This window comes from Agelaius tricolor, unplaced genomic scaffold (genome assembly GCF_023055355.1).
Source record: "Agelaius tricolor isolate 1412-34295 unplaced genomic scaffold, bAgeTri1.0.p SCAF_10, whole genome shotgun sequence".
Lineage (NCBI taxonomy): Eukaryota > Metazoa > Chordata > Aves > Passeriformes > Icteridae > Agelaius > Agelaius tricolor.
In genome coordinates, this window is record NW_027269270.1 from 12,851,295 (window position 1) to 12,878,590 (window position 27,296).

Below are 27,296 nucleotides of genomic sequence, written 5' to 3' on the forward strand. Positions count from 1 at the left end.
CTGCCATGGGAAAACAACACGACTAAAACTATGTTTCCTGTGGCTTACTAATGGACTATTCATGCAAAACATTAAGCTGATGAATGTGAATTTGTTGGATGCATTACCCTTTCTCCCTTTGAGCAGGTTTCAAAGATTACAATTATGTTTGGTTTAATTACTATTAGTCTCAATTGATTTGTCAGTTCTTTCAGCATTTTCAGTGTGTAAAAATTTATATTTAAAATTTGCCTTATCTGAAGGCAAATTTTACATGTTGGTTCAGTTTTGTATGAATTGGGTGTTATTGTATTTCAAGGCCTGATCATCATGCTTACTTAAGGAGAAGAATTCTTTGTTGATTATTGCTGTTCTAAATACGCATAAAGCCACTCAACATGAGTTAATTCTTGTGTGGATTTGTCTTTGGATTTTTTTTCCAGACTCCATAATCGTGCTCCATTTGAACTGTAATTTATTTCAGACAGAGGTAGAGATGAGAGATCCTCACCATCTCTTACACGCACTGAGTAGCTGCATGGCTCCTGCAGGCTGATCAGGATTGCTTCAGCTGGATGCTTCACCTGAGTGCCTTCCAGGCAAGTAAGGAGTCCCACATGCTAAGCAAGAAGTTGTGGAAGACACACCAAGCAAGAGAATGTGCCTGCATCCCTCTTACTCTCTAGAAGTAAGAATGCACAGTCATGGCTCTGCTTCAGACTCTGTGAATTTGGGATCTTGAGTGCAGCAGATTCCAAAGGGCTGATCTGGGTTCTCCACCTGCACTGCATTCTACCCCCTTAAAGCACTTAGGAAGCATGGGCTTTGTCTTTTCACTCTCACAGAAATAAAATTTGCATCTCTTAAAGCATTTTGCCAAAACACAAGACTAGACCCACTGTAAAATTGAAGCATTCTCCCTTCAACCTGATGAGGAATAAAATCTAAGTGTGGCCCACTGCAGAAAAGGGACTCTAATTTGAGCAGAGCAGGGAAGAAATGAGCAGAAGGGAGCTTCACTGCATAATCTAACAGTAAAAGCATTAACTTAGGAAAGGAGAAAAGGGAAACCTCACTTCACTTCTTCTATTCAGCATTAAATGCCCTTTCCCTTGTTCAGCAAATCCCATTGCCCTAGTCCCCTCTCTGCTTTTCATATCCAAGAAGAAAAGTCAAGAATCTAAGTCACCCACATATTCAGCCACTCTTAAATCACAAGCATGTTTCTCAGAGGTTATCAGTAGTCTCCTAGTGGAGGCACCTCAAAAAAGACCTCTGTATTTCCCATCCCTGTCCTCAGGCTTCCTCTGAGGTAAAGCTCAGCTGTCCATGTCTCTCTCTCCCCGGGCATTTGGAGGGCAGGCTGAGGGATGGTACATGTGCCATCAGCCACAGGATGTCCCTCTCAGGAGATGCTGCTGCCACACTGATGCCATATGCCTTTTTATTTCGTGACACCTGTTTACACAGCGTGAGGCAGGAAAAAGATTACTTTCACAGCAGAATGGGAAATCATGGAGCTTTCACTGGCAGACAGTGGGTTCAGGGAATATCTTGTGAAAGCATTTAACAATTCATATTGTCAGAAAGTGTACAACTGTCCAAATACATGCTGTTTCCAGTCTCCTGTGTAAGAGCCACATTTGCAAATGATTAAGCCAAAGAAATCAAATGCTGCAGCTAAAAAGTATAAGCAGAAAAAAAAATTAGTCAATTCACTTTTTCTGATTATTTTTTCTTAACGTCTCCATGTTGGTTTTGAGCAAGGTGTGTTTTTCTTCCTTAACTATTCTGCTTAGTATTGCAACATAAATGAGAAAGTTGACTTTTATGAATTTTTAAATAAAAATAACTATTCTCTCCTGAGCACAGAATATATGTATCTGTGACAATATACAAGGTTACAATGGCATTGCTGGCCTTTGGAAAAGTTTGAGAGCAGGTTTTTTCCCTTTGTGAATGGTTCAGGTGCTGGGGAGCACGAACTGGTACACTAGTTTAAACCAAAGTCATTCTGAGTTAAAGTGCTGCATAGCACAATCTCCGTCATGGCCTGATGCTCCTTTTCTCTTACTCTTCTGACATCATAGTGACAGAAGAGCGAGACAGTCAATTTAAATCTTGGGGATTAAGTCTTCAACTGCTGCACTACATTGATGATTGGACAGATCTGGTCAATGTCCTCTCCTCACTATGCCGTGATTTTAATTTTTTTTTTTTTTGGACAGTGAGCATTTGAGCCTGTACTAGTTGTTGCAATGAAAATAGTGCTACAAGTGTGTTACATGATGTGACACACAAAACATAAGTACTCTAATGCTCAGTACAGAATAAATAAGTTGATTTAACAACCTCCAAAAAGAAAGAGGTGTAGCATTTTCCAGCTCTGAAAAAATTTCATTGGCATCTTCATCCCCTCAAGAAATAGCAGATCCAGCAGTAGGTGTGGGGGCACAAGAGGTGCGCAAGGACACGGCGGGCACAGCTCCATCACACAGGGCACTGCTGGAACCGCCTCTGCTGGGTTAGTGCTAGCTGACCCGATCTGCTGTCATCTCATTTATCCCACAAGAACTGAAAATTAACCAGAAGCATTTTAAGACCTTATGTAGCATTTTCCTTTTTTTTTTTTTTCATCCCTTCCTATGCATTTAATTACTTTCCAAAATCCAAACACGTTTGTGCCTATAATGAGCCAGACGCTCTGTTAGCCTGGATCCATGGTGCTGAATTACTTCAGATGTCAGAGACCCCTGTAGCACCCAGGCTCTGCTCAGCACAGTTCCGTGCCTGCCGTGTCTCCTGCACACATCTCCAGCTCTGTGTAACCCTCGGTGTAAGGGACAGAAGTGTGCGCTCGGCTGCTGTCCAAGGAGCAGTAATATTTAATCCCATTTTCCAGCCGTGCCGAAGGGTAGATCTCCACCCCTCAGGGAGGCCGGCTGACTGCTCCCTGCTGCTACACGTGATTCTGACGGAAACGCACGCTGGGTACCAGCGAGGCGGTTTTCCCCAGGGATGCTCCGCAGAGGAGCCCAGACCGAGCAGTTTTTATCACTTTTATAACACCCCCGCCGAACGCGCTCACTTTAAACTGAGGCGGGGAGAGCGCGGCCCCGCCCCAACATGGCGGCCGAAGGGCGGGGCCGGCCGCGCGCTCACCCCGCGCCGCCGGAAGTGACGCGTTCGGGGCCGTGCGCGGCGGCGGCAGCGGCGGGAGGTGCGGGCTGGGGCTGGGGCCGGGGCCGGGGCCGGGGCTCAACGGGGCGTCCCTTCCCGCCATCCCCTTGGGGTCCGGGGGAGCCCCCTGGTCGGGTGTTCACGGCCTCCCCCGCCGCGAGCGGGAGGCCGCGGGCCGGGCGGGCTCGGGCCGGGAGCCGTGCGGCGGGGTCGGTGGGCAGGGCCCCGGCAGCCCCGGCCGCGGCCTGGCTGCTCGCTCGGGCCGGCTGTGGCGGTGAGCTCCCGGCTGCTGCTTTGCGGCCGCTGTGTGACCGCAGGGAATCGGAACAGACCCGGGGGATCCTTTTGGTTAAAGGACTTGTGTAAGCACAGCCTTAAAGGACATAATGAAGGTGCGTGTTCCGGCACCGTGTGCAGTCGAAAGTTCTTGATTGCGTTCTGTGTGTTACAGGTGAAATGGTTTTCATATGCTGAACTCCAGCTTGGATTGCCTCGTTGCTGCACGTTGAGAACTTTGTAAAAAGCAGGAAGTCAAGATGAAGAGCAGGGTGACACAAGTAAATGTAAGTGTTCTTAGACCTAAAATGTAGGATTTGGTCGCTCCCATGTCGCTGGTAATTAGGTTTGTAGTTAATATTATATTAAATAAAACTTCCTGAATGGAAAGGGAGTAATAATATCTGTAACACAGCAGCTGTTTGCAAGATAAATACTACTAGGAGTCAGTAAATTTCACCTATTTCTAGCTGCTGCTGTCCTTGCAATCAAAGCCTGAATAGTATTACTGTAAAATGTTACAATAATTGGTCAAAACTGACTGAATGCTGATGGCTCAACAGTAAATGTAAGCATGTGAATAGAGAAAGATTTTGAAAAATTTAACAACAATCTTAAAAGATGTAGAGACAATAAGTGGCAGTTAATTTGACAACTGTATGTCATACTATGAATGTTAAAACTTTTCCTTTCAATAGCTATATGTCCCATTCCTGAGTGGATGAGAGTAATTTTTTGGGAATGCAAGAAGAAAAAATTCAGAAATGCTGTGCTTGTAGAGGTACACAGCATTTGTAAGGCCAGGTTTGGGACATGTTAGCAGAGCAATATTGTTACAATGCAGTACCTGAAATCTGTGGTATGACTCTGCCTGTTTGTCCAGAGTTGGAACCTTCATGGGCTTCTTCACTCTTTTTGCCCCAACTTTTCTGACTTGAGTGGCTTTTAGCAGGGATGTTTGAGGGGTAGTTTAATACCTTCTGTTTTCCCAATCTGGTGGTGCTCCCTCATCTGTTAAAATAAGCTAGTGAGCAAAAGCACACTGTTTAGACATTTTCAATTATTCATTTTGATGAAAATGGACAAGGAAGGAGGAGTAACTTGTGGCAGAAAATCTGGTCACAGGGAGCTGAAGGTGACAATTTCTTCAACAAGCATAGCTGCTTTTCCACATAGATGTGATAAATGCCAAACACAGAAACAGCCATAACCTTATTCTATTTCTGTGAACACTTGTATTTTTGATTCTGCTTGGGCAGAGACAGATGATAACCCATGAGAATGGATCATCCTAAAAAAACCCAGTGCCTTCTTCCCACTGCTAGATAGGTTTTAAATACAGGAACTATTCTGTGTTATTCAAAGATTTTTATTAGCACTTTCTTGGAAGCTTAGGATACAGACTGGTATTATATTACTGTGCTGGGGTAAAAAATAAAAGGACTTTTCTTACCCTTGAATGAATTCAGTGATCTGCTCTGTGGTGTAATGGTCATTGAAAGGGGTAGCAAACCTTGGTGAGTGTGTGAATTTCTTGTACTGTCTCTGCTGTCCAAGGTAATGTGGCTCTAAAATTAACCAGGTGGACATAAATTTTATAGGGATGCTGCCAGTGACAATGCAATGCCCTTCTTTCATGTCATCATCTTGATGCAGGCAACGGAATGCTGAGTGTAATTTTAGCAATTTGAAGTGCACCCTAGGAAAGGCAACATTCTAGCATATGTTATATTGGCCTCAAAAATATAATTATTGGTTTGCATATATACACATCCCCCCCCCAGTTAAGTTTTTAAAGATAACAGCTGCCCTGCTTTATATGGAAGAGGTGTCATTATATTCTGGTCACCCAGAGTTTTAACTGGCTCTTTGGTGGGGCAAGAACTGGTGTGCCAGTTGTAGGAGAGGGTGCTGTTCAATGAACAAACTGAGTGTTGCTGCAGGGAGTTCCCTCAAGGTGCATAAGGAAATGCTTTTGTTGAGTTTCTGCATCAAGTGAGGTGTTCCCTATTTCACAGATATTCACTCTGTGACATCATGAGAATGGGGTTCTGAAAAACCAAAAATAATATTTTAAAGGAAGAGATGACCCTTGTAATGAAAGTACTCAGGTTATGAATGCTGCTGCTTGACTCTAAACAAAATTGCTTAGAAACACATTAATAAATATCTTTCTGTTGATTGTAGATGCTGTCACATTCTGATTTTTGTATGACTCCATACTTACACGTCATGGTTCAGCCCAGGAATTTGGTGTGAGCTGTTTAAGTGTTTATCACTTACACAGTCCTGCAAATCTGCCAAGTAAATCAGTGCAACTCAGGTGTTTGTAATGTATGAAACTAGGAACGACTCTTGAGGAAATAAATTGTGATTAGTAAAAAGGGGGATGTAAGGAAAAATTGCTCAATAAAGGGAATTTTTAGGAGAGAGGAAAGACACTCTTTAAACTAGAAACGGTGGAATTCTGTTAGTGGTATATTGCATGTGATACAACAAATTAAAATGGCATCTGAAAGAAGGAAGTAGGAAAGGCAGACCAGTGGTCCATCTACTGTAGTCTACAGCAGTAATTAACAGCAGATGCCTTAAAGAGTTTCGGAATTGGGCAACTATAAAAGTACTTGCCCATGTACACTCCCACTCTACCAATTTGCAGCTTCCTGAGCCAGATCAAGTTTTTGGTAACCCTTGTGGATTTTTCTTCAGTGTTTGTTCAGTGCCTTGAACCCATGGAAGCATTTGGCATCTGCAGCATCCTGTAGCTGGGTGTCCAGCTGTTCAAATGCTTGTTCCTAGAGAACCAGGAGCCTTTCCTTGTCATACCTGACTGCCATCAGCTTTTCTTGTAAAGGAGTGGGAACTGAGGCATGGTATGCTTTGATCTGAAGATAGATGCTCACAGTCATGTTGGGGCTTGATTTTTTTTTTTTATTTTCTCTTTCCTTAAAGCATGGTTCCAGTCATGACAGGAGGGAAAACCACAGTTCCCGACATGAGAGTTTGTCTCCAGAGGACAGGTAAAATGACTGATTTTTGTATCCTTCAATTCTGTATATATACCTCACATAGTGAGTTAGAGAAGTTAAAAAAAAATCATCAGATTATGTTTCTTTTTATATATTACCATAACTAAGTGGTAAAAAGCAAGTGTAGGTTTAGTAAAATACTTGAGTGTTAATATAACAGTAATTAAATGGATTTGTTACTACATCTTAGCATTTAGTTAAATTATCATGAGACTTGAAAGTGGAAATTACATGCTGGCTTTTTGCTTGAAGTCACATGTTGCTGATACCACAGTTATCGTTTTTGGGCAAGATTGCTTCATGCTGTACAGGCAAAAGTAGAAACAAAAATGAGTACAGGTGTTCGAGGAATGCAAGCTACTGAATTTACCATTGATGTTATTACTGTTAAACATTTAATTTCAGATTCTAGGAGCTTTCTTTTACAGTGCTTCTTTGATTTTTGATAATTTTTTCCTGATGACAAATTATTGTTAAAGTAGACCCTTTTATTGGAGTGACACGTATTTTAAAAGTCACATTGCAGAATTGGAACACTTCTGCATTGTTACATTATATTGCAAGTATATATTAATACCATTGCCCTTCTCAGCCTCTTACTAAAAGTTTTTGTGTCTTGGGTTGTTGTGAGTAGGGATATGGAGCGTGATAGGTCTCGGTCTCGATCCCCCAGGAAGAGGAGATACTCTGATGACAGCAGATATGATGAGGAATATTCAAGACGGGAATACTATGATGACAGAACTTCAGATGGAAGGTCTGGAGCCCTTTCTTAATCAGTAATGAAATACTTTTAAAGAATAAAATGTGAAAGCTTTTCACGTACACTCGGGTGTTTAGTGGGTGTTTATTCTTTTTCCTTTAGAAGGATGGAAAGGGGGAGAGACAGACACTATGAGAGATGGGAGGACAGAGAATATGATCGAAGGAAGCAGAGACGGTACTCGTCACCCGACCGCAGGAGTCCGGAGAGGTCAACAGGCCAGAGCTCACTTGCTCATGATGAGACCACCTCAAAGAAGAAGAAAGAAGAAGTGGATCCAATCCTCACTCGCACAGGGGGTGCATATATTCCACCTGCCAAGCTCAGGATGATGCAAGAGCAAATCACTGATAAAAATAGGTGAGTTCAAAGTTACATAGTAGGTTTTTGCTGCAAGCAAGGCAGTTAAGGCGTTTAGAGAATGTTGGGAAAGATGGGATCCCTTAAGGGTTCTGATCATTGTTTTGAAGGTATTTTTATCAGAAGAGAGATAAGAGAATCAGATTAAACTGTACCTGCTTCTGCTGCAAAGTGGAAATTGTGAAGTAAAGCAGGATACTAAATGTAGCTAAGATTTTTTTGGAACATCTTACAAAGCAACATACTGGGTTATACCATATCTTCAGAGAATTACACTTAGGTTTATCATGTTGGTTCAATGATTTTCTAGTGCTTGAATGTGGAATTGTAAACAACTCTTCACATTTATGCAGTGAATATTTTTAATTTATTTTAATGATTAAATAAAAATGTGAATGTATGCTCTATATATATATATATATATATATATATATCTTCAAATTCATACATTAATAATTTGTGGTACTCTGTAATATGTAATAGCTTGGCATACCAGAGGATGAGTTGGGAAGCCTTGAAGAAGTCAATCAATGGTCTTGTCAACAAAGTGAACGTTTCTAATATAGAAAACATCATTCACGAGCTCCTTCAGGAGAATATTGTTCGGGGAAGGTAAGCCTTGGTATTTAAAAATAATTCTTTTGCTTTTCTGGAGCATGTACACTCTTCATGTGGACACTGTTGTGTGTGCTATCAGTAGTGTATGGGTTAGTCAGATCTTAGTGTTAACCTTAGGCCATATTGTCCTATTCAGAATATTCCCTTACTTGGGAAAAAGATTGTATGCTTAGTGGAATAGAAGAGTGCAACAGATGGTGTATATTTCCTTTTCTTAAGGTTTTCCCAATGCATTTTACTTGAATGACCTGTAATTTACAGTTGTCACTGTCGATTTTGTTTGTAATGCTTCATATTTTATTTTTTTGGGGACAAATAATATTTTAGCCACTATTTAACAAAAAAAAGTTTTACTGCAGTTACCTGTTGGTGTTGTTTATTGATGCATTGTAAAGAAAAGACCATTATGCTGTTGTAGCTTAGTAGATCCAAAAATAACTTTTGTGCACAAGTATGAAATGAGTTCTATTCCACTTGTCATTGCCAAAGTAAGTAGGAATAAGGTCTCTATACACTTTGTATTTTACTCTGTAGGAGTTTCTTTTAGGATTTCAGTAGACCACAGGGAAGGTAGATTTGGAAATCAGTGTGTACTTTTAAGATTCCGTATTTGGAGGTTTGTTTTGTTTTTATCCTCACTCACATGTAGTTGAGTAATACAGCAAAAGTCAAATTCTGTGTGCTCCTAAGCATTACAGAAAGCAAAATTGAGAGGAGGGGAAGTAAGTCACAGATGCTTCTCAGACTTTCTTGATAATAAATGTAAAAGAGACCATTTGAATAAAAGAACTATTGTCTCATGAATCCTTTGTTTCCATTCATTTAGGTTCTAAGTAGTATTTTATAATCAGTCAAGGTTCAGATTAAAAAAAGGATAATTGCAGGATACAAGATGGCTTTCTGCATGCTTATCATTTTTAAATCTATCTGTAATATGAACAATATTTAGTGAAAGATTAGGTAACAGTTTAAGAAGTTTTCAGAAAGATTTGTGCAACACATTTTGCAAAATTCCAATTGTGGCGTGAAAACCATGGTTTGAAAAACATCATCTGGTTTCTTCCAGCTACTCCAACTGCACACTATTTCATGTGGTAAGTACTGAATAAAAACATTACATGCTTTATTACCAGGAAGGTCTTTAAAACTTGCTTTTTTTTTCCAGGGGATTGCTGTCTAGATCCATTTTGCAAGCTCAGAGTGCCTCTCCGATTTTTACTCACGTTTATGCAGCTCTTGTGGCAATCATCAATTCCAAGTTTCCAAATATTGGTGAATTGATCCTTAAGAGGCTGATACTGAATTTTCGTAAAGGGTATCGCAGAAATGACAAGGTATGTAAAATGTGAAGGAGCAAGGTGCTGAAATGTGGAATTCTGCACTGTAACTGTGTCAAGTGTGTTCAAAGGAGCACAGCCAAGACATGGATCAAGATCAGTCAATGGGATATTTAGTAGCAGTAGAGTATCATGAAAGTTTATCAACCTGTTCTGGATTGATACTGTGATAGTTTGGGGTTTTTTGATTTGGGCAGGGGTGTTTACTTCTGATTTTTTATTTTTAAGTGTACAGTCCTAATTGAGAACAGCTACTAGTATCCTCAAATAGTTTCATGACTCTAATTTGTTTGTGAGATGCATTAATCTGTAGTGTGTCTTGGTTAGGAATTTCTTTTTCTATATGTTAAAATTTCCTGGTTTATTTCTTTTTCAGCAACTCTGTCTAACATCTTCAAAATTTGTTGCACATTTGATGAATCAGAATGTGGTATGTTTCTTTGTTTTTACTCAATCCAAACCCTATATGGCTAATTTTTAGTTTAAGACAGCAGTACCCTAAATGAAGGTTCTCTGTCTCTTCTGAAAGTTGCTGAAAGCCTGAGTGTGGTGCCTGCTTTAAGTTGTTAAAATCTCTTTATAAAAGATACTGGTAATTGCTTATGCAGTTATCACCACTTATCATTGCACTTCTGCTCCAGAGCTTCCCAAGATTTCATGTGTGTGTTTGGGCTAGTACTCAGGCATGTCTCTATGCAAAGCAAGGATCATGTGGGGCTCTGTCCCACAGATCTTAAACAGAATTTTCTTGCAACATGTGTGTTAGCAGAAGTAGACTCAGTTGCATCTAAATCAAATCTAAATCCAGCTCTATTCCACTTGTTAATGTGTCAGAAATCAGGATGCTCTGATTTAAATAATGTCAGGAAGCAGTGTCTCAGGAATGTGGGGGAATGTTCAGCATTTTGCTAAAGAGGAAATTAATCTGAGATGGGCGATTTGCTTATATGCCTGGTCCTGGAAGATCTTATTTAATTATAGATACAATGCACTTAGAACTGGGTTCTGTAATGCAAGTGCTGGTTTGTTTGCTTCTTGGAAATGCATTCTGTTAATTTTTTAATGGCAAAATATTTTTCTTTGCTAGCTTGCTCACTTCAATAGAACAGTCACATTCACTAGAAAATTGGTGTAAATACTGATGGTAAAATTGGATTTGAAATTTTGACTTCCTCTAAATCAGCTTTGCCGTGCTACTGCTGCCTTGTGTGTGAATAAACTGCTGTGTTGTGGCATCCTCAAAGGCTGGACAGGTCTGTCCAGTAAATGACTGTGGTGATAGTGTAATATTTTGCATTCTAATTCTTTGCTGATACTTCTTCCACAGGCTCATGAGGTTTTATGTTTGGAAATGCTCACTTTGCTACTTGAAAGGCCTACTGATGACAGTATTGAAGTAGCAATTGGATTTATTAAAGAGAGCGGGCTCAAATTAACAGAAGTTTCTCCTAGAGGTATTAATGGTAAGTACCGTTATCCAAAACCTATCTTGGCATTGGTATTAGTAAGTACCTTTCATGTTTACATTTCTCTCTTCTCCAAAGCAATCTTTGATCGCCTTCGACACATCCTGCACGAATCCAAAATCGATATGCGCGTTCAGTACATGATAGAAGTCATGTTTGCTGTACGCAAGGATGGCTTCAAGGATCATCCAATCATTCCAGAGGGATTAGATCTAGTGGAAGAGGAGGATCAGTTTACTCATATGTTGCCATTGGAAGATGACTACAACCCAGAGGATGTTCTTAGTAAGTTAGAAACGAAAGATAATTCCTTAACTGCATTCCCCAAGAAAATAAATTCAAGATTAAATATTAGTAGCTTTCTTCAATTTGTGTTTTAAATAAAGATTCTCTTTTATTCTAAAGATGTTTTCAAGATGGATCCGAACTTTATGGAAAATGAAGAGAAATACAAAATGCTGAAGAAAGGTAGGGATATTTGTGTGTATGCACAACCATTACCTATGGCATTTGCTTATTCAGCTGTTGCTGCCAACATTTATTTAACAGTGGGTGATATTTCTGTTTTATAAAACTCATTCAGTTCACAGACCTTTCTTTTGTGTTCATGCTATTCAGTGCTATTTCTCTGTGTTTCCATTCAGTTATTTATCTGATTTTTGGCCTCTTCCACATTCTGTACCTGAGACATCCTTTCACTCTACAGGGGTGGGATCGAGGGGGTTTTTGTAATGAAGGTACTGTGGTCTGTGTTTCATTAATCTGGGATGCTGCTCTTTCAGAAATTCTTGATGAAGGTGACACTGAATCTGAAGGAAATCAAGAAGCTGGAAGTAGTGAAGAAGATGAAGACGACGATGAAGAGGAGGATGAGGATGGTAAGTGTATGACTGGCACCTTGCAAGCAATTGAATGAATGTAGATAAACAGGAAAGAAAAACACAGCTTTTTAGATGTTTTGCAAAACTGAGATGCTGAAATGTTAAGCAGTGTTTTCCTCTTCAGTTATTTTCAGATCTAAGTGTTTACTAGCAAACAGTGAAAAAGTCTGAAACGAAGCATTCAGCACATGCAGACAAGGAAAGGCAACTTTGCCACATTATTCATGACAGTATCAGTTTGAGATACTGATGATTTTCTTGACAATATCCTTGGAGAAAAGCCCAGCAAACGAAAGACATGACAAAGAGCAAAATGAAAACTCTTGCTTAAACTTTTCCATGCTCTATCATATTTTTAAGTAACTTTCAAAATTAGGATGGATTTTCTTACAACTGTATCTACATCCTCCACATATATTACTTTAGTGGAGACAAAACTTACTCATTTTCAGAGAATGTATTCAATTCCCAGGAAAAAACATTGATGGATAAGCATAACTGAAATTTTTGTGCAGACTGCATGAGTAATGGACAAGCCATCAAATATTGTTCCTGTACAATACCAGGAATGGATTTCCTTACTGGTTTGGTGGAGTGTTTCACAGAATAGCAGAGCCCCCAGTCTCATGAAAAGTTTGAACATTCCCATAATTTCTGATTTTTTTATGCTTTTACCAGACTTTAAAAAACTGAGGGAATAGTGAGTATTTTACAAATTGAAGTGTTCTCATAGTGGTTTGGTTCAGAATGGATTTTTCTACACTTGCTCCAGGACTTTGCAGAATGCTGTAATGTAGATCCTACAGTTAACAGGAACTGGGAATTACTTGGTAAAATCAGAAATGCTGCACAAAGCTTTGTATGCTTAAGTTATGCAGCAAATGGATTGCTAATAATGTTGACAAGACATGTTGAACTTAGAGATTGAAGTGATTAAGAAATGTGAAATGTCTTTAAAAAAACTACCCTTTTAAAACTGTCCCTAAATATTTACTTTGTTACAGATGAAGCAAATACTGATTTTTTTCGATATCTATAAAAATAAACAAAAAAATACATAAACCTGCAAACAGTCCTAAGTACTTCTAGAAAAATAATGTACTACAGACTCAGTAAATGGTAAATAGAGCTGTCCTAAAAAATTACTACCTGTGTCTTCCTTAATGGTTTGCTCTTTACAAAGCCATGTTTTTCTCTTCCAGGTCAGAAAGTTACTGTCCATGACAAAACGGAAATTAACCTGGTCTCCTTCCGTCGTACAATTTATCTGGCTATTCAGTCAAGGTAAATATAAGTTATACACCTAGGAGTGTAGTTCTTTTCAAGTCAGTGAACTGTAAATCTTTCTTTTAAAATTCTGTCTTAATGTGCAATTTAAAAGAAAAATAAAATAGGGAAGTGGTCTTCAGGGAGCCTGACCTGACTGTGTAAAGCAAACTTCTGTTTTCCAAATTCTCATTCTAAGATGAATCTTGTTTGTTTTCAAAATGTTTGTGTAGTGGACTGGGACTATTGCTGTAATGAGAACTTTCTGAGTGAACAGAAGCCAGTGATCTTTAAATTTAACAGCATCTTGAGAACTTATGAAAAAAATTTGACACACTTAGAAATTCTGTAGTTTGCCTCCACTTCTGAGATGGAGTTCTTTTGCTGTCTGCATTGTTTCAAAAATAAGTATACAGGTACCAGCCCTGAAGTATAGTCTGATTGTGGTCATCTTGAGAGTGAACTCTGCTTGCAATTTGTGGCACAAATACTCCAAACCTGCTGGGTGTAGCTTCTGTGTCACCAGGCTGAGAGGAAGGATTCATCCCTTGCAGCCCATAACGCTCTGCAGGTCTGATGCTGCATGACAAGTGCAATGATGTAGTTGTGGTGTTGATCATTAGACATATGAATTAATTAATACCATACTGAGGGTATCAAAGGCTCTCACATTTTCACATTTCTCAAAGTTACCGTTCAATACTTTCTTGCCATGCTCGAACTTGTTCATCTGATATGTGGGGGGAGGATGTACCCAGTGGCAGCTAAAGGCTTTCAGAACAGAAGTGCACAGAGAAGACTGTGGTATATATTGCTTTCAGAGCTGGTCTGAAGTGCTTGCATTTCAGTGTGTTTCAAAATGTGCAAAAGAAGCTCCCACTTTTCTGTTTTGTTAAGTTTTGTAAGATGATGTGATAGCAATAATGACTTGGATCATCTTGTTTTCAGATTGCCTGCAGATGTAATCACTTTGGATTAGTTTTCAGATAGAAACTCATGAAATACAAAATTTTTATTTAAAAAACCACAACAGCAATAAAGTCCTAGCAAATCAAATAGCTGACATAATTTACTTCAAAACAGTTGAGGTTTTAGCACCAATGATGATTCTTAATATAGTTTTGGAATGATCTTAGCATAGCATATATTGCACAGATAATAAGTGTTTTTTCTATTCAGCTTAGACTTTGAAGAATGTGCTCACAAACTGCTGAAGATGGATTTCCCAGAAAGTCAGACTGTAAGCCTTTACTCTTACTCTTCTTGTTACTAACATTATAAAGATACAGTACTGTGGTAGTATCTAACAACCTTGCTCACCTTCCATGACCTAGTTTGTGTAGCAGGCAGATAAATGAGAGTCATTCCTTACAATTGTTGTTCCTCAAAATTTATTTCACAACCTTTAGAGCAAATAGACTGACACACATTTTGTAAGCAATTTGTCTTATGCATGTGCTCCTTTCTGTCAAGCAACACAAATGTTTGCTCGTAGCCTTTTTAAAAGACCTGTTGTTTGGACTGGTGAAAGTTCTGTCCTATGACAGAAATACAGCACCATGACAGGGTTCTGTCTCTGAAAGGACTCTGAGTTGAAGATAATATTTGCAGACAGCTGTAGACTTTATCAGTGGGGCTTGAAATTTAGCACAATGCTATGAGTATGTTGTTTTGGTGCTTTCACAGTAAGCATATTGAATTGAAGCAGTTTTGAGTGATTGCTTGGCTGTAATTTTGGAGATCACAAGACTAAAGCTGTTTTGTCCTCAGACTCTGTAAGGTCCATGCAATTGCTGTGTTTTCAAGTAATGGAACTGTTCTTGATCCAGTACTTCTGTTCAATATTGGTAGAATGTAAATACACATCTAAGTTTCCAAGCAGCTTTTCAGACACCTGTAAGCTGTCATCACAGGAGTTGCACTTGGGTGGGCTTTTTAACTTCTTGTGTCTTTAATTATCAGTTTTATTTGAAACAGTGTGTGTAATAAGTAACTCTGGTATAATACTAACTAGTAAGGGGAGATCTGGGCTACACTTGGGTGTTTTTTGAGAATTTACATGGAAATAAACTAAGAACTGAGATTGTGATTTTTTAAATCTGGTTCTCTAATTCTGTGCATGAAATGCAATATTAAGCATGCATAAGATTATAATTCTCAGTGAAGTATACATAACCTGAAAAACTCTAAAGAGAAAAAAAATCCTGTTGCCCAGCAAATCAATTCAGCTATAAAGAAAAAAGCAAGCAATTAGAATATATGTACTAGACCATACAACAGAGTTATAATGCATAACACTACTTGCTTGTAGTGAGAACTACTTAACTCTTAGGGTTTAATACCATGGCAGTCTCTGTCAGCTCCTAACTTCTGTGGGCAAAAGCTGCTCAGAAGAAATAAGGGAAGGAAAAAGAAAAACCCAACAGTTAGTATCAACCTACGATTCAGCACTAGTTGTAGGAATTACTGCAATTCAAGATTGAAAACTATTGTAAAATGGCCTCCTCTTACCACATGAGGCTTCTACTTTGTACTGATTTCTTTTTTTCCTTAAGAGTCCTAACTACTCTTCACCTTGTTTAATCAAAGATACGAGGACTTTGACTTGCTCATTGTATAGAATTAAGCTCCTTTATGGGGACAAAAATCTTTAAAAAAAGAAAGACGCTTCCTGACCATTATGAGAGCAGAAAGAATAAGCAGATGTAGGCAGTAAAATTATTCAGGGGTTTCTAAGACTTGAGTCTGTACATGTGGATAAAAAAACCTGAATACATTCAGCAGGAAATTTGTTTAAATTAGCTGCCAGATTTTAAGCTAGAAAAATCACCTTTTATTCATTTAAGCTAGTGTCTTCAGACTGAAGCCTTTATTGAATTAATTCCCTCTGCCTTCATTAAAAAAAAAGCTATTATTGAGTTTGCAGATGACACCAAGTTGGGCAGGAGTGTTGATCTGCAGGAGAGCAGGAAGGCAGAGGGATCTGGACAGGCTGGGTCACTGGGCTGAGGTCAGTGGTGTGATGTTCACCAGAGGGAAGGTGCTGAGTCCTACCCTTGAGTCACAACAGCCCCAGGCAGAGCTACAGGCTGGGGCAGAGTGGCTGGAAAACTGCCCAGCAGCAGGAAGGGACCTGGAGGTGCTGGTTGGCAGCAGATGAACATGATCCAGCAGTGCCCAGGTGACCAAGAAGGCCAATGGCATCCTGGCCTGGATCAGGAATAGCATGGCCAGCAGGACAGGGCAATGACTGTCCCACTGTGCTGGGGACTGAGGCCACACCTGGAGTGCTGTGTGGGGCTGAGGGAGCTAGGCTTGTTCAGTCTGGAGAAGAGGTGGCTCAAAGGGGACCTTATCACTCTGCAAGTATCCAAAAGGAGAATGTAGCCAGTGGGGGTTGGTCTTTTCTCGCAGATAACAAGGGACAGCACCAGAGGAAATGGCCTCACATTGCACCAGGTGAGGTTTAAATTAAATACTAGAAACACTTTATTGACTGAAAGGGTGATCAGTTGTTGAAACAGGTTGCCCAAAGAAGTGGTGGAATCAGCATCCCTGGAGGTGTTCAAAAGACGTGTGGGAATGGTGTAGTGGTGAATGCAGTGGCATTGGGTTTATGGTTGGACTTGATCTTAGAGCTATTTTCAACCTTTATAATTCTCCACTGCTATTATTTTTGCCATAAAGCACTCCCTTCCTTCCTCCTTTTCCTTTTCTTTTTCCTTTTCCTGTCTGTTTTACTGAAAGCTCCAGCAATCTGTACTGCAGGATGTTGCATCTTCTTCGCACTTTCTGATTCAAAGCGTTGAACAGTCTTGAGAAATTCCTGAAATGTTTGCTGAACTCTTGGGTGAACCTGCAAACTTTGTTTATGCTAATTCTCTGTTCCAACTCCTACTATGAATGGCAGTCTTCAAGCGAAGCAGAAACTAGAGCATTTAGCTGCAGTATTCCTTAAAAATCAGGGGCAACTTAAGATTTTCATTGCAAAATTTTTATTTAAATCAAGTGTGATTTTACAGTAATGTTCTGCTTTTCTTCTGAAAGACTTTACTTAAAGCAATACGTATTGAATTTTGTCATAAAGACTGTTTTCCACAAGCTTTGAGTAGTAAGTTGTCAATTACATACAATCAGAAAACTAATCAGAATATCTGAAACCTAAAGACAGATGCAAACAACAGTCTTAATGACCATCATTCTGGGTAACTCTTCCAGAAATCTTCATGTGTCGAAACTTTTGGGAGGATTTATCAGGGTTGAGTTCAGAAATACATTAGCAGTTTTTACCAGTGGTTGAATTATCAGATCATCGTGTCACACTAACTGCTGTGCAACACAAGTTGTTTGTCTGTTTAATACCAGTAATGGATCTATCACACAGCTCTGACTCACAGAAAGAGGATTAAGGTTCAGATGGATAATCTGTGGACTGGAACAACATAATACTGCTTTTTGGCATTGCAGTTTAGGACCAGCTGCTGAGGAGGGATGTCAGCAGTCCTGTGGATTTTTTTTTTTTGAGGGAAAACATTTAAAGTGTTATTTCACTTCTAAGTAAATTTACTAGGAGTGGGTTTGCTTTTATTCATGTTATTTAGACCCAGCTGAAGCCTGCAGATCAAAAGTGAAATAGCTTTGCTGTCTGTACTTCAGTCTGTGCAAAGCTGTTCTAAACAAGCGTTGCAATTGCTTCTTTAGCATATGTTCAGTCTTGGCAGAGCTCACTGTTTTACTTTTTTAAAAAATACTGTTATTATCTCTGTTAAAGCTGTGTTAATCCCATGTATTACCAAAGAAGAAAATTTAAATAAATTAAAACTGTAGTTAGAGGAGTATGGTATTACCAGTTCTTCTGGCTTCTGAACTATGGGGAAAAGCAAGGAGACAAGCCTGGCCTAAATGCAGACCACTAAAAAAATTAAACCGACCATACATTGTCCTTTCTCTTTGAAAATGTGCCTAAAATGGATTGGCTTTTAGGCTTTTCTTCTTTCTTGGTTTGTGATAAGAATTAAGCTTGTATACAGAAATGTTGCTAAATTAAATTAGAGCCTCTTGTAACACTGTGCATATTCCAGATAAAGGTAATGCGTCACCAGATTTTATTTTTTTTTACTTGAAATGAGAAAAATTCTTGCAGGCACAGCCTTCTTGAAGGAATTATGCATGCATCTGACACATCTCCATTTTTACGGGGTGCTGTCACTTGCTCAAAGCAGTCCTAGTTGGTGGTGTGGGAGTGTCAGTGTCTCATGTTATTTATGCCTTAAGTCTTGAAGATAACACAACAACTTATGTTGGCCTGACTATTTTCACTTTCAGTGAAAATATAGTTCAGGAAGCTGATGGAGAGCAGGATGGTCTAAGGCTGATAATTATGCTTTGGTCAAATTGATGATTTCTTAGATACATTAATTTCTTTAATTGGAGGGCATTGCAGCTGGTAGGTTTAGCAACTGCACCATCATTAGTTCACAGCCTTGCTACTGGCTGTAAAAGATAATCATCCTTAAGTAGCTTTCCTGTCTTTTGAAGCAGGAGGTTTTTTGTGGGCCTGACGTGCAGAATCCTTCTAAATTTCCATGATTTGTCAAGTTAAAAAAAAAAAGTACATCACCTGCATATACCATGTTGTGGTATTTGTTGATGTCTACAAAGTGAAGGTACAGAATCCATACAGAATTAGGCTGTTGTGTAAGTGATAGGCAGGCATTAGCCAGAATTCTGCCTGGATTTTGATCTTCCACAGATGTGTATATGCATTTAACCTAAGGAGGTGGAATTGCTCAGTGAAATCACCTAAAGTGAAGTTTTGCATGTGCAGCCTTCAGGTAGAAGGAAAGAGATACTGTGGGACTTCAATGTATTATTTCATTTTTGTGTGTGTTTGTGTATTGCAGACTAGTAGCAGTATGATTTAAAATATATCTATCCTTATATCCAGCTAATGATTCCAGTGTAAAATATTAAGTCTGATTTACGCAAGATTTGTGATAACCATATTCAGCTTTAAGCATGTGTTGCTCTAAACAGAAAAGAAATTGAGCAAAAAAAGGGACAAAAAAAAGTTGAGGAAGGCCATTAGCTGAGCACAGGATAGACCTGGAGACTTTGTAGTAGCTGCTAAAAGCACTGCACATAGCTTGACAAGAGGCTGCCTGCTGCGGAAACACCTTCCATGGCTTTGTCAGCTTTGGCTCTAAGTGGTAACTTGACAAATTCAGAAGAGAAAGCAGAGATGCTGGGAAAAGTAGGCTGTGTGATGGTTGCACCCATTAAAATATGCAGCAGTAAGGAAAGCTTTAAGGTAGTCAGTGGGAGTAAAATAGGCATCAGTGAATTAAAAGAGAAAAAAGTGTGGCATCTGTAAAAGCAGTGAAAATACATGAAATGCAAGGCACTCGTTTCACATAATTCCAATTTCACATTGATTTAAATGAACCTGAGGCCTGTACCAGGTTTGCTCCTGGCAAACCAATTCCTTTAGTTCCGTGAAGAAACTTCTAGAAATTAAGTTTTGACATTGAGAATGTTATATTTTAAGAATAGCTTACAGGGTAGGGATGTCTCATGATGGCTTCAGCTTGTGTATGCAGTGGATGGAACAGAGCTGTGGGGCTGGCAGGGGAAGGGAGGTGGAAATGGCATCACTTCCAGGAAGGGCAGAAGTGACCCCCACATGGGGGCAGCCTGGGAGGCAGCTCTGAAACTGCAATCTTGGCTGAATGCAAATCTTAGAGAAATTGCAAAAAATGGTGAGAAGGGGCAGGGGGGAAGTACTAGCTGTGAAAAGGAACCTGTGATCAGAAGGGGCTAAGTTACTTTAGCTCTTCTGCCTGCCATGAACACAGCCTTTGTGTGAAGCTGAGAGAAGATAGATTGGGCAGGGTGTGCTTGCGTTTTAAAATTGTAAAACTGGGAGAAAAAAACAAAACCAGTCTGATTTTTCTGTCTTTTCCTTTAGCATCTTTTAATGTATGGTGATACTTGGCATGTTAGGTTGAGTCATGGTTCATCTGGACTGCTGTTCTGTTTGGGTAAGAGCAGATAGAGACTGCTTAGGCAGAACTGCAAGAAACGCACTGCATTTAGTAGGACCTTTCTCCTTGTCTTCTGTCTTAGTTTTGGGAAGTGCTGTTGTTCTCTATACAATAATAAATTCAAGATCTTCACAAAAGATGATTCACCATCTGTATGAGATGTCAGATATTTTGAAGTGTTTTACTTCATGATTGGGTAGCTATATATGCTTTCTTAATTAAGCTGAGTAGTTACTTATTGAGCATTGTATGAAAACAGTTAACACAATTTAGAAATTGCCTGTAAAAGTGGGCAACAAATTTTTTGTGGTCTTCAAAACAAGTGATGGGCTAAATAACAGGTTCTTCATGCCGTAAACATCATTGGGAGTCCAGATATTAGTTCACTAACTTTAGAAGCTTTAAATTAAGCTAGATTTGCCATTTGAGCTTGTTGCATCTCTCAAAAAGTAATTAAATAATTGTAAAGTTTGTTAATTTTAAATCTGGAAGACAGTTACTCTAGACCTAACCTCAAATTATTTAGATAACACCAGCAAGAATGACTTTATGGGCAAACCTATTTTCGTGCATGTGGTTATTCAAGATACCCTCCTAGAAATCATTGTAATATTTAATTAAAATGTTAAAATATTTAATTACTGTAAACCACAGGGAATACCAAGGCTATAATTGCATTTAAGATGAGGAAGAAAAGTAATTTGTTTTTCAAGTCTTCCTGACATTATTAACAGTGGCATCAGCACTTTACCCTTTTTATTGTTAAAAACTGATTACCTGCACCATTACTGTATAATGGGATAATATAAAAAGTTAATATGCATTTTAATACATCACATTAACACTGTGTGACAGTGTTAAAAGGAATGCCTTTAAACACATCTGTAAGTTTATTTGATACATTACTGCCTTGTTATTTGGAGGAGTGGTTTCTTTTCTTGTTCAGCTTGGTTGGCTTTTTATTTGTTTTGAGCTTTTATGATGGGCAGAAATGTTTCTTCTGAATACTTGCTTGGAAGAATGACACAAGTGGGAGAACTTGAAATCTAGTATGAAATCATGCAGTAGGTTTTATAGGAATGTTACTATTAGTTTAAAGAGAAGTTAAACTAGTAATGAAAGATACATGACTGACAGCCAGAAACCTATTTGGGAGTGTCATAAATTGGATTGCACTGTGGAATTGGTCTTAGGAGAAAACAGTAATAAAAAAAGTGAATGGGCAAAAGCTGCAGGGCTATTTTAAGGATTGTGTAACTTCATGGCTTTTAATTTGTATAAAAACATTTGCTCACTTGCCTTAATGTTGCCAAATGTACCCTAAACCAATTCACAGCTGTGTTGCAAGCTGTATCTCAGGCAGAAGGTCAGGGGAATAAGTTTGGAATATTTCTGATTTTGGAAATAACTGCTAAGAAATGCACAATGTGTTTCCAAATGGTTTGTCTGTAAGCCATTTTAACACTTGGAAGTTGTAAAGAATTTTTATTTTCTGTAAATGCAGGGACTGGTACTATTTCAAACAAACAAAAAGAAACCCTAAAAAGAATATCACAAAAAGAAGCAACTGACAAACAAAAACAAAACCATGAAAAAGACCCTCAAAACCTTAACTTTTTTTCTTGTAACTCCTTTTCTCATTGTGCTAAAGTCTCTTTGTAAATGAATTCTGATTTTTTTTTTGTTAGACCTATATTCTGTTAACACATAAATCTTAGTTTAGGCAGAAGAGGAAATTTGAAGGGCAAAAGTTCATATTCATGTCCAGGAGAAATTCAGAAAACTACTGGTGTTGCCCATGAAGTTTAATGTAAATACTCATTTCAAAGCTCACATCCATGTAAAGCTTCCTTCATTTGCTTGGTATGTACTGATGGGGTTTTTTGCTGCTACAGTGAATTTACCTGAAGAAATATTCATTTTTTTCATAACCCAGAAAGAACTCTGCAATATGATACTTGACTGCTGTGCTCAGCAAAGAACATATGAAAAATTCTTTGGGTTACTGGCAGGGGTGAGTTCTGTTTCAGATTTTATACCTTATGATAGAAAATTTCATTGTTTTACTCTGGTTTTTGTGTGTCAAAAAACTTAAGTTTTAATGGATAAATAAAACTAATAGTCATTTTATCATTCTGAAAATGCTTATGTTAGTTGATTGTTTTAGTGGATTGAATTAGCACTTTGATTGTAAAAAGCACAGTAAATGCAGAATGAGAGAATTCACTTTCCCTTTATATTATTGTTTATTTTGCCTCCCTTTTTTCTCATTATGGTAGAACAATAAATCAGTGGCAAAGAAATGGTAAAAAGACATAATAGTATTATGAGTTACCAGAAGACAGCCTTTTTACAATGCTGAAGAATAATCTTGGAGACTTGTCATTTGCCACCTTGTTCAAAGCTGCTTAGTAGGTTTAATTTAGAGCACAAGATTGAATACTTACTGTCCTGGGCTTGGGGGTGTTTTGTTTGCTCTTCAATAAGCTAGCTCTCTGTTTTTGTGTAACTAACTGCTAATTTAGCTGCACTTATTTCTTACTTAAGGCTTCTCTATTGATAATATTGACATGTCTGAAGAGTTTAGATGGAATTCTTGTCTTCTCAAGGGAGCAAGCTGTGCTGAAAGTGAACGTTTCTTCTCATTTGTATTTTTCATCTATTATTCCAGGAAATCCTTTTGCTGACAGTTAGTTACAAAGCAGTAACCATATGAATCTTCATGTTCAGATGAATGTATATGTTGATTTCTATATTCTCTGAAATGTTTATGTCCAAAATGTCTTACTTCTGCTTCCTGCTGCCTCTCTAAATTGAAATAGTCATTTTGTGATGTCCTGAAAATCATGGGGTTGTATCAGGTGAAAATACTTGATGTACAGAAGTCAAGCAAAATGCTGGATAATTTGCTGTAGTTCAGAATTGATAATTACTGCTTTGCAATGCAAATGAGTTTCTTGTCCTGACAAACTGCTCAAAGCTATAAAATAGATCCATGTGAGTATTTGCTCTTCCTCCAAGGGTTATTTAAAAAAGGTGTCTTGCAGTAAATATTGACACCATTAGGTCACTTAGTTGTAGGTTATTTGCATGTTTAGTGGTTTTTAAGTGGTTGTTTAAGTGGTACCATGTTGTCTCAGCGTTTCTGCATGCTCAAGAAAGAATACATGGAGTCCTTTGAAGCCATTTTCAAGGAGCAGTACGATACCATTCATCGGCTGGAAACCAACAAACTGAGGAATGTGGCCAAGATGTTTGCTCATCTCCTGTACACCGATTCAATTCCCTGGAGTGTAAGTTAAAACAAAAAGCCATTGTCCTTGAGCTCCAGTACTCCACAGTAACTTATAGTACATGAATTTTAGTTTTATTTTACAGTTTGTAATGACTTGTGGCAAACTGGATTAACTTAAGTAAGTTCTTAGACACTGTTGAAGAATTCTGGTTTGTGCCATCTCCTTTTTCTCCCTCTCCCCTATCATCCTCTCTCCCCATTTTTTAGTTGTTGATTTAAGCTAGTATTTTAGGGAGTTCAGGTGAAATTAGTTGATTAAAAAGTACTTCTTTTGGGAAAGAGTTTTGAGCTTCTAAATTTTGATAAATTAGAAGTTCTATTGAATTATAAGACCATTAAAAATAGTGTCATTTTGTGGTTTAAATACCTAATAAATAAATGCAGTCTCACATTCTGAGATATGTTATTGAATAGAAAGGTAACTTGTCATATTGTTTTGTTTTTGTTTCATAGCCTAGTCTACCTGTCATTCTTCAAGCACACATAAGTCAGTCCAAATATTTTGCCTCTTCTGTATTTAAGTCCCAAATCTCTTAACCTGCCAGAAGTTCACGCATCTGAATTTGTCTTGTAGATTTTTCCTAAATAAAAAAATACGTAAAGAATTACTAACATAAATATGATCAGCAGCTGCTCCCATGTGGTAGAAAAGAATTTTTGAGAAAGACAGTCTTGACTAGAATTTATGAACCATGGGGAAAAAATTAGTTTTTATTAGTTATTTCAGGAGGACAAAAGTTTCTAAGATAAGAAAAGAATGTAAGCTTAAACATAAGGGTTAACGCTTCTCTGAATATTTTCAGGTCCTTGAATGTATAATACTGAGTGAAGAAACTACCACATCCTCCAGTAGAATTTTTGTCAAAATATTCTTTCAGGAACTCAGTGAATATATGGGACTTCCAAATTTAAATGCGAGATTAAAAGATGTGTAAGTTGAAATTTCATTTTCAAAACTGTAAATTTAATTAGGTTCTTTATCTGAAAATGTTCAGCTAAGAACTCTGTGTTCAGGTTCAAGTGAGACTGCCCTTCTGTAGCTGCTGCACTTCAAGAATAAGTTCATGTGTAGATTTAGTCATTGCAAGGAGTCACTTTTGAAGCTGAGTGCATTGCTGTCATTTTGGGTTCAAGAACGTGCATGACTCTTTGCAAGATGTATCTGTTCCCCCTCCACCCCCAGTGACACTCAGCTACCGTAACAATTTCCAAGTGTGAGTTTATTTTTATATGTTGTCAGCTGTATAGCTGCATAATAACTGTTACTGGGCCTTCTCTTTCTGACAAAACTTAGGCAAAAACACACAACTATTAGTAACAGTTTCTCTAGGATTACTTACTAATCCTTAAATGTAGTATACATAACACTCCTTTAAATCTGTGTGAGATTTAATGCGTTACATTCTCACAATGTTACTTGCAGTTGCTTGAGCTATTTCCTCTAAGTTGGCATTTCTTCTGTGTATGATGAAGAATTCGGTCGATGCTTTAGTTCATGTAAACTTAAATTTGAAACTGTCCCTAAGGCCTTATATGAGGGGATTTCAGCATGGATCCCTAATCTTTGATCTTCTTGGTCAGCACCTGTTATCCTTTGCTCTCCCAGGCTGCTGTTGTTCCACAAGTCACTTCAGGGCTTCACAAAGTTGAGGTTTCTGTTGTCATTATCTGTCAGTATGTATGCAACTCTCCTGTATGTGAAGGTTATGTTGTCATAAAAGAGCAAGTTTTGAAATAGCATTTTATTAGATGCATCATAGGTACAAACAATGAAGGTGTTGAAAAATGCATGAAGAGAAAACTTTTCCTTTCTTGTGGAGATTCATAACGGTTTCTTACTCAGTTTCTTTATGTCAGTGGGAGTGCTGAGCTGGCATGGTGTTTAATATAGATGTTTGTTTTCATCAGGACACTGCAGCCTTTCTTTGAGGGATTATTGCCTCGGGATAACCCAAGGAACACTCGCTTTGCCATCAATTTCTTCACTTCCATTGGCCTGGGAGGACTAACGTGAGAAAAACTTTTCTCATTTGATATTTACTTTCTTCATCTTCCCTCTCCCCATGAATAAAAAAATAAAATTGAAGAACAATTTTTTTTTTTGCTAATTAGGGATGAATTACGGGAACATCTTAAAAATGCACCAAAGTTGATCATGACACAGAAGCAAAATGTTGAGTCATCAGATTCCTCCTCATCTTCAGACACAGACTCTTCCTCAGATTCTGATTCTGACAGCAGCAGTAGTAGCTCAGACTCATCGAGCAGCAGTGACTCCTCATCTAGCAGTGACAGCAGCAGTGACTCAGGTATTTAAACACCAGCAGTACAACTGTTTGCTTTTCTTTTATTTCTCTCTCAGATATGCTTATTACTCTTTCTGTGTATACTTCTTTTGAGGAAAATCTCGCTATAGACAGTGGTCATTTCTCTGTTTTAAAAACTAATCAATTTTTTTAACTTTAAGTTTTAAAATATTAAATATTTCTCAAGGACATTTATTTTCAAATTTGTACTCAGAAAAACTGAGTTCCATTTTTAAAGACTTAAATATCTGAGAAATGTTGGTTTGTAGATGACTTTTTTTACACAATTGATATCTGTTGCACTCTACTATGACTTCAGTTTATTGGAAGATTGAGGGATTAGAGTCATTCCCAATTATTTTGTCTGTGTTTACTGGTGAACTGTAGAGACTCATGTCTACTCATGTCTTTTTTTCTTGGCTTAATTGAGTGAGCTTGATACTCCTTGTGTCTTTCCCTGGAAATATGTGCTTCCTTCTTCCTTCTAGAAATCATTTCTTCAATTTAGCAATGTGTTTAAATATTGTTCTCCATCTGAGTCCCTATTTCTAATTCCTCTGCTTCAGAAAAACATTGTGTGGCTATATAGTGAAAGTTCTTGTCTGTAGAGGAATTTCCAAGGAAGAATTAGCTTTTTCTTATAATTTCTTCTGTATTTTTATGCATTATAATTAGCATTTAGTGTCTTACACTGTTGTGCTGATGTAGAAACTTCCATTAGACATGAACTGTCATAAACATTGCTTAATCTTTAAAGTAGTTGCTATTATGAGTTAGTGTGTGCAGTCTCCCCCAGTATATATAGCAGGAGCAGATGATAGCACAGCATGACTTCCTGTAACACAGAAGTTTGCTGATTCAAAGTTAATTTGATTTATTACATGCCTTTGAAATAAAAATGGTGAATAAAATAAAAGCAGTGTGAACTGCTCCTGCTTTGGAAATGCAGTTCTGTTCTCCACCACAGTCTCCTGTCCAAGGTGGAGCTGTGTGTCATGGCTAACAGCATCAGTGACGACAGCACGAGAGCAGGGCACGGCCAAACAGGGTCACAGGAGGCACTGGTTCAGCACAGAGCCAGATGGTCCTGCAGGGACAGCTGCAGCCCTGCTGAGCTGCTTGATAGGAACCAGAGGGGTCAATCCTTAGTGACAAACCGAGTCTGCAGTCTGCGAGTACAGACAGGGTTTTTTCAAAGTTTAGGACCTTCTCTTGCTACTTGCCTTTTCTCCATTGAGGAACACGTTCATTAAAATTCACATCTTGATACCTTTGCAGCCTGCTTTCAGTTTTCAGTTTCTTGTGTACCTTAATACAGTGGTCAAAACACTAATTGGAGATAACAGTAAGCTTTATTGGTTAACTGAGTTGAGGTTCCATTGCTGGTTGTAACTCTAAAATCTTCCTGTGTTTGCAGCTTTTTAAATCTATAAAATTACTTGGACAAGTGAAGAGGCATTTTCAGAGGAGTGTGTGGCAGTATTTCAGTGTTGGTGC

General features: G+C 38.4%; 1 protein-coding gene across 2 annotated transcripts in view; it reads left to right on the forward strand.

Moving 5' to 3' along the window:
* Positions 1 to 3,111: 3,111 nt before the first annotated feature.
* CWC22 (CWC22 spliceosome associated protein homolog) overlaps positions 3,112 to 27,296 on the forward strand; it is a 31,692-nt gene continuing 7,507 nt past the window's right edge. The window contains exons 1-19 of one of the 2 annotated variants that reach the window (XM_071434812.1): positions 3,112 to 3,199; positions 3,611 to 3,722; positions 6,388 to 6,455; positions 7,099 to 7,221; positions 7,330 to 7,587; positions 8,071 to 8,199; positions 9,371 to 9,539; positions 9,919 to 9,972; positions 10,870 to 11,005; positions 11,087 to 11,293; positions 11,414 to 11,476; positions 11,791 to 11,886; positions 13,092 to 13,173; positions 14,335 to 14,395; positions 22,135 to 22,212; positions 23,339 to 23,491; positions 24,297 to 24,424; positions 25,402 to 25,503; positions 25,606 to 25,802. In XM_071434812.1, the coding sequence (XP_071290913.1) occupies positions 3,696 to 3,722; positions 6,388 to 6,455; positions 7,099 to 7,221; positions 7,330 to 7,587; positions 8,071 to 8,199; positions 9,371 to 9,539; positions 9,919 to 9,972; positions 10,870 to 11,005; positions 11,087 to 11,293; positions 11,414 to 11,476; positions 11,791 to 11,886; positions 13,092 to 13,173; positions 14,335 to 14,395; positions 22,135 to 22,212; positions 23,339 to 23,491; positions 24,297 to 24,424; positions 25,402 to 25,503; positions 25,606 to 25,802 (2,131 nt within the window). In that variant the 5' untranslated portion in view covers positions 3,112 to 3,199; positions 3,611 to 3,695. Of the gene's footprint in view, positions 3,200 to 3,231; positions 3,522 to 3,610; positions 3,723 to 6,387; positions 6,456 to 7,098; positions 7,222 to 7,329; positions 7,588 to 8,070; positions 8,200 to 9,370; positions 9,540 to 9,918; positions 9,973 to 10,869; positions 11,006 to 11,086; positions 11,294 to 11,413; positions 11,477 to 11,790; positions 11,887 to 13,091; positions 13,174 to 14,334; positions 14,396 to 22,134; positions 22,213 to 23,338; positions 23,492 to 24,296; positions 24,425 to 25,401; positions 25,504 to 25,605; positions 25,803 to 27,296 lie in introns of those variants that run through there. The other variant, XM_071434813.1, reaches the window with a different exon arrangement.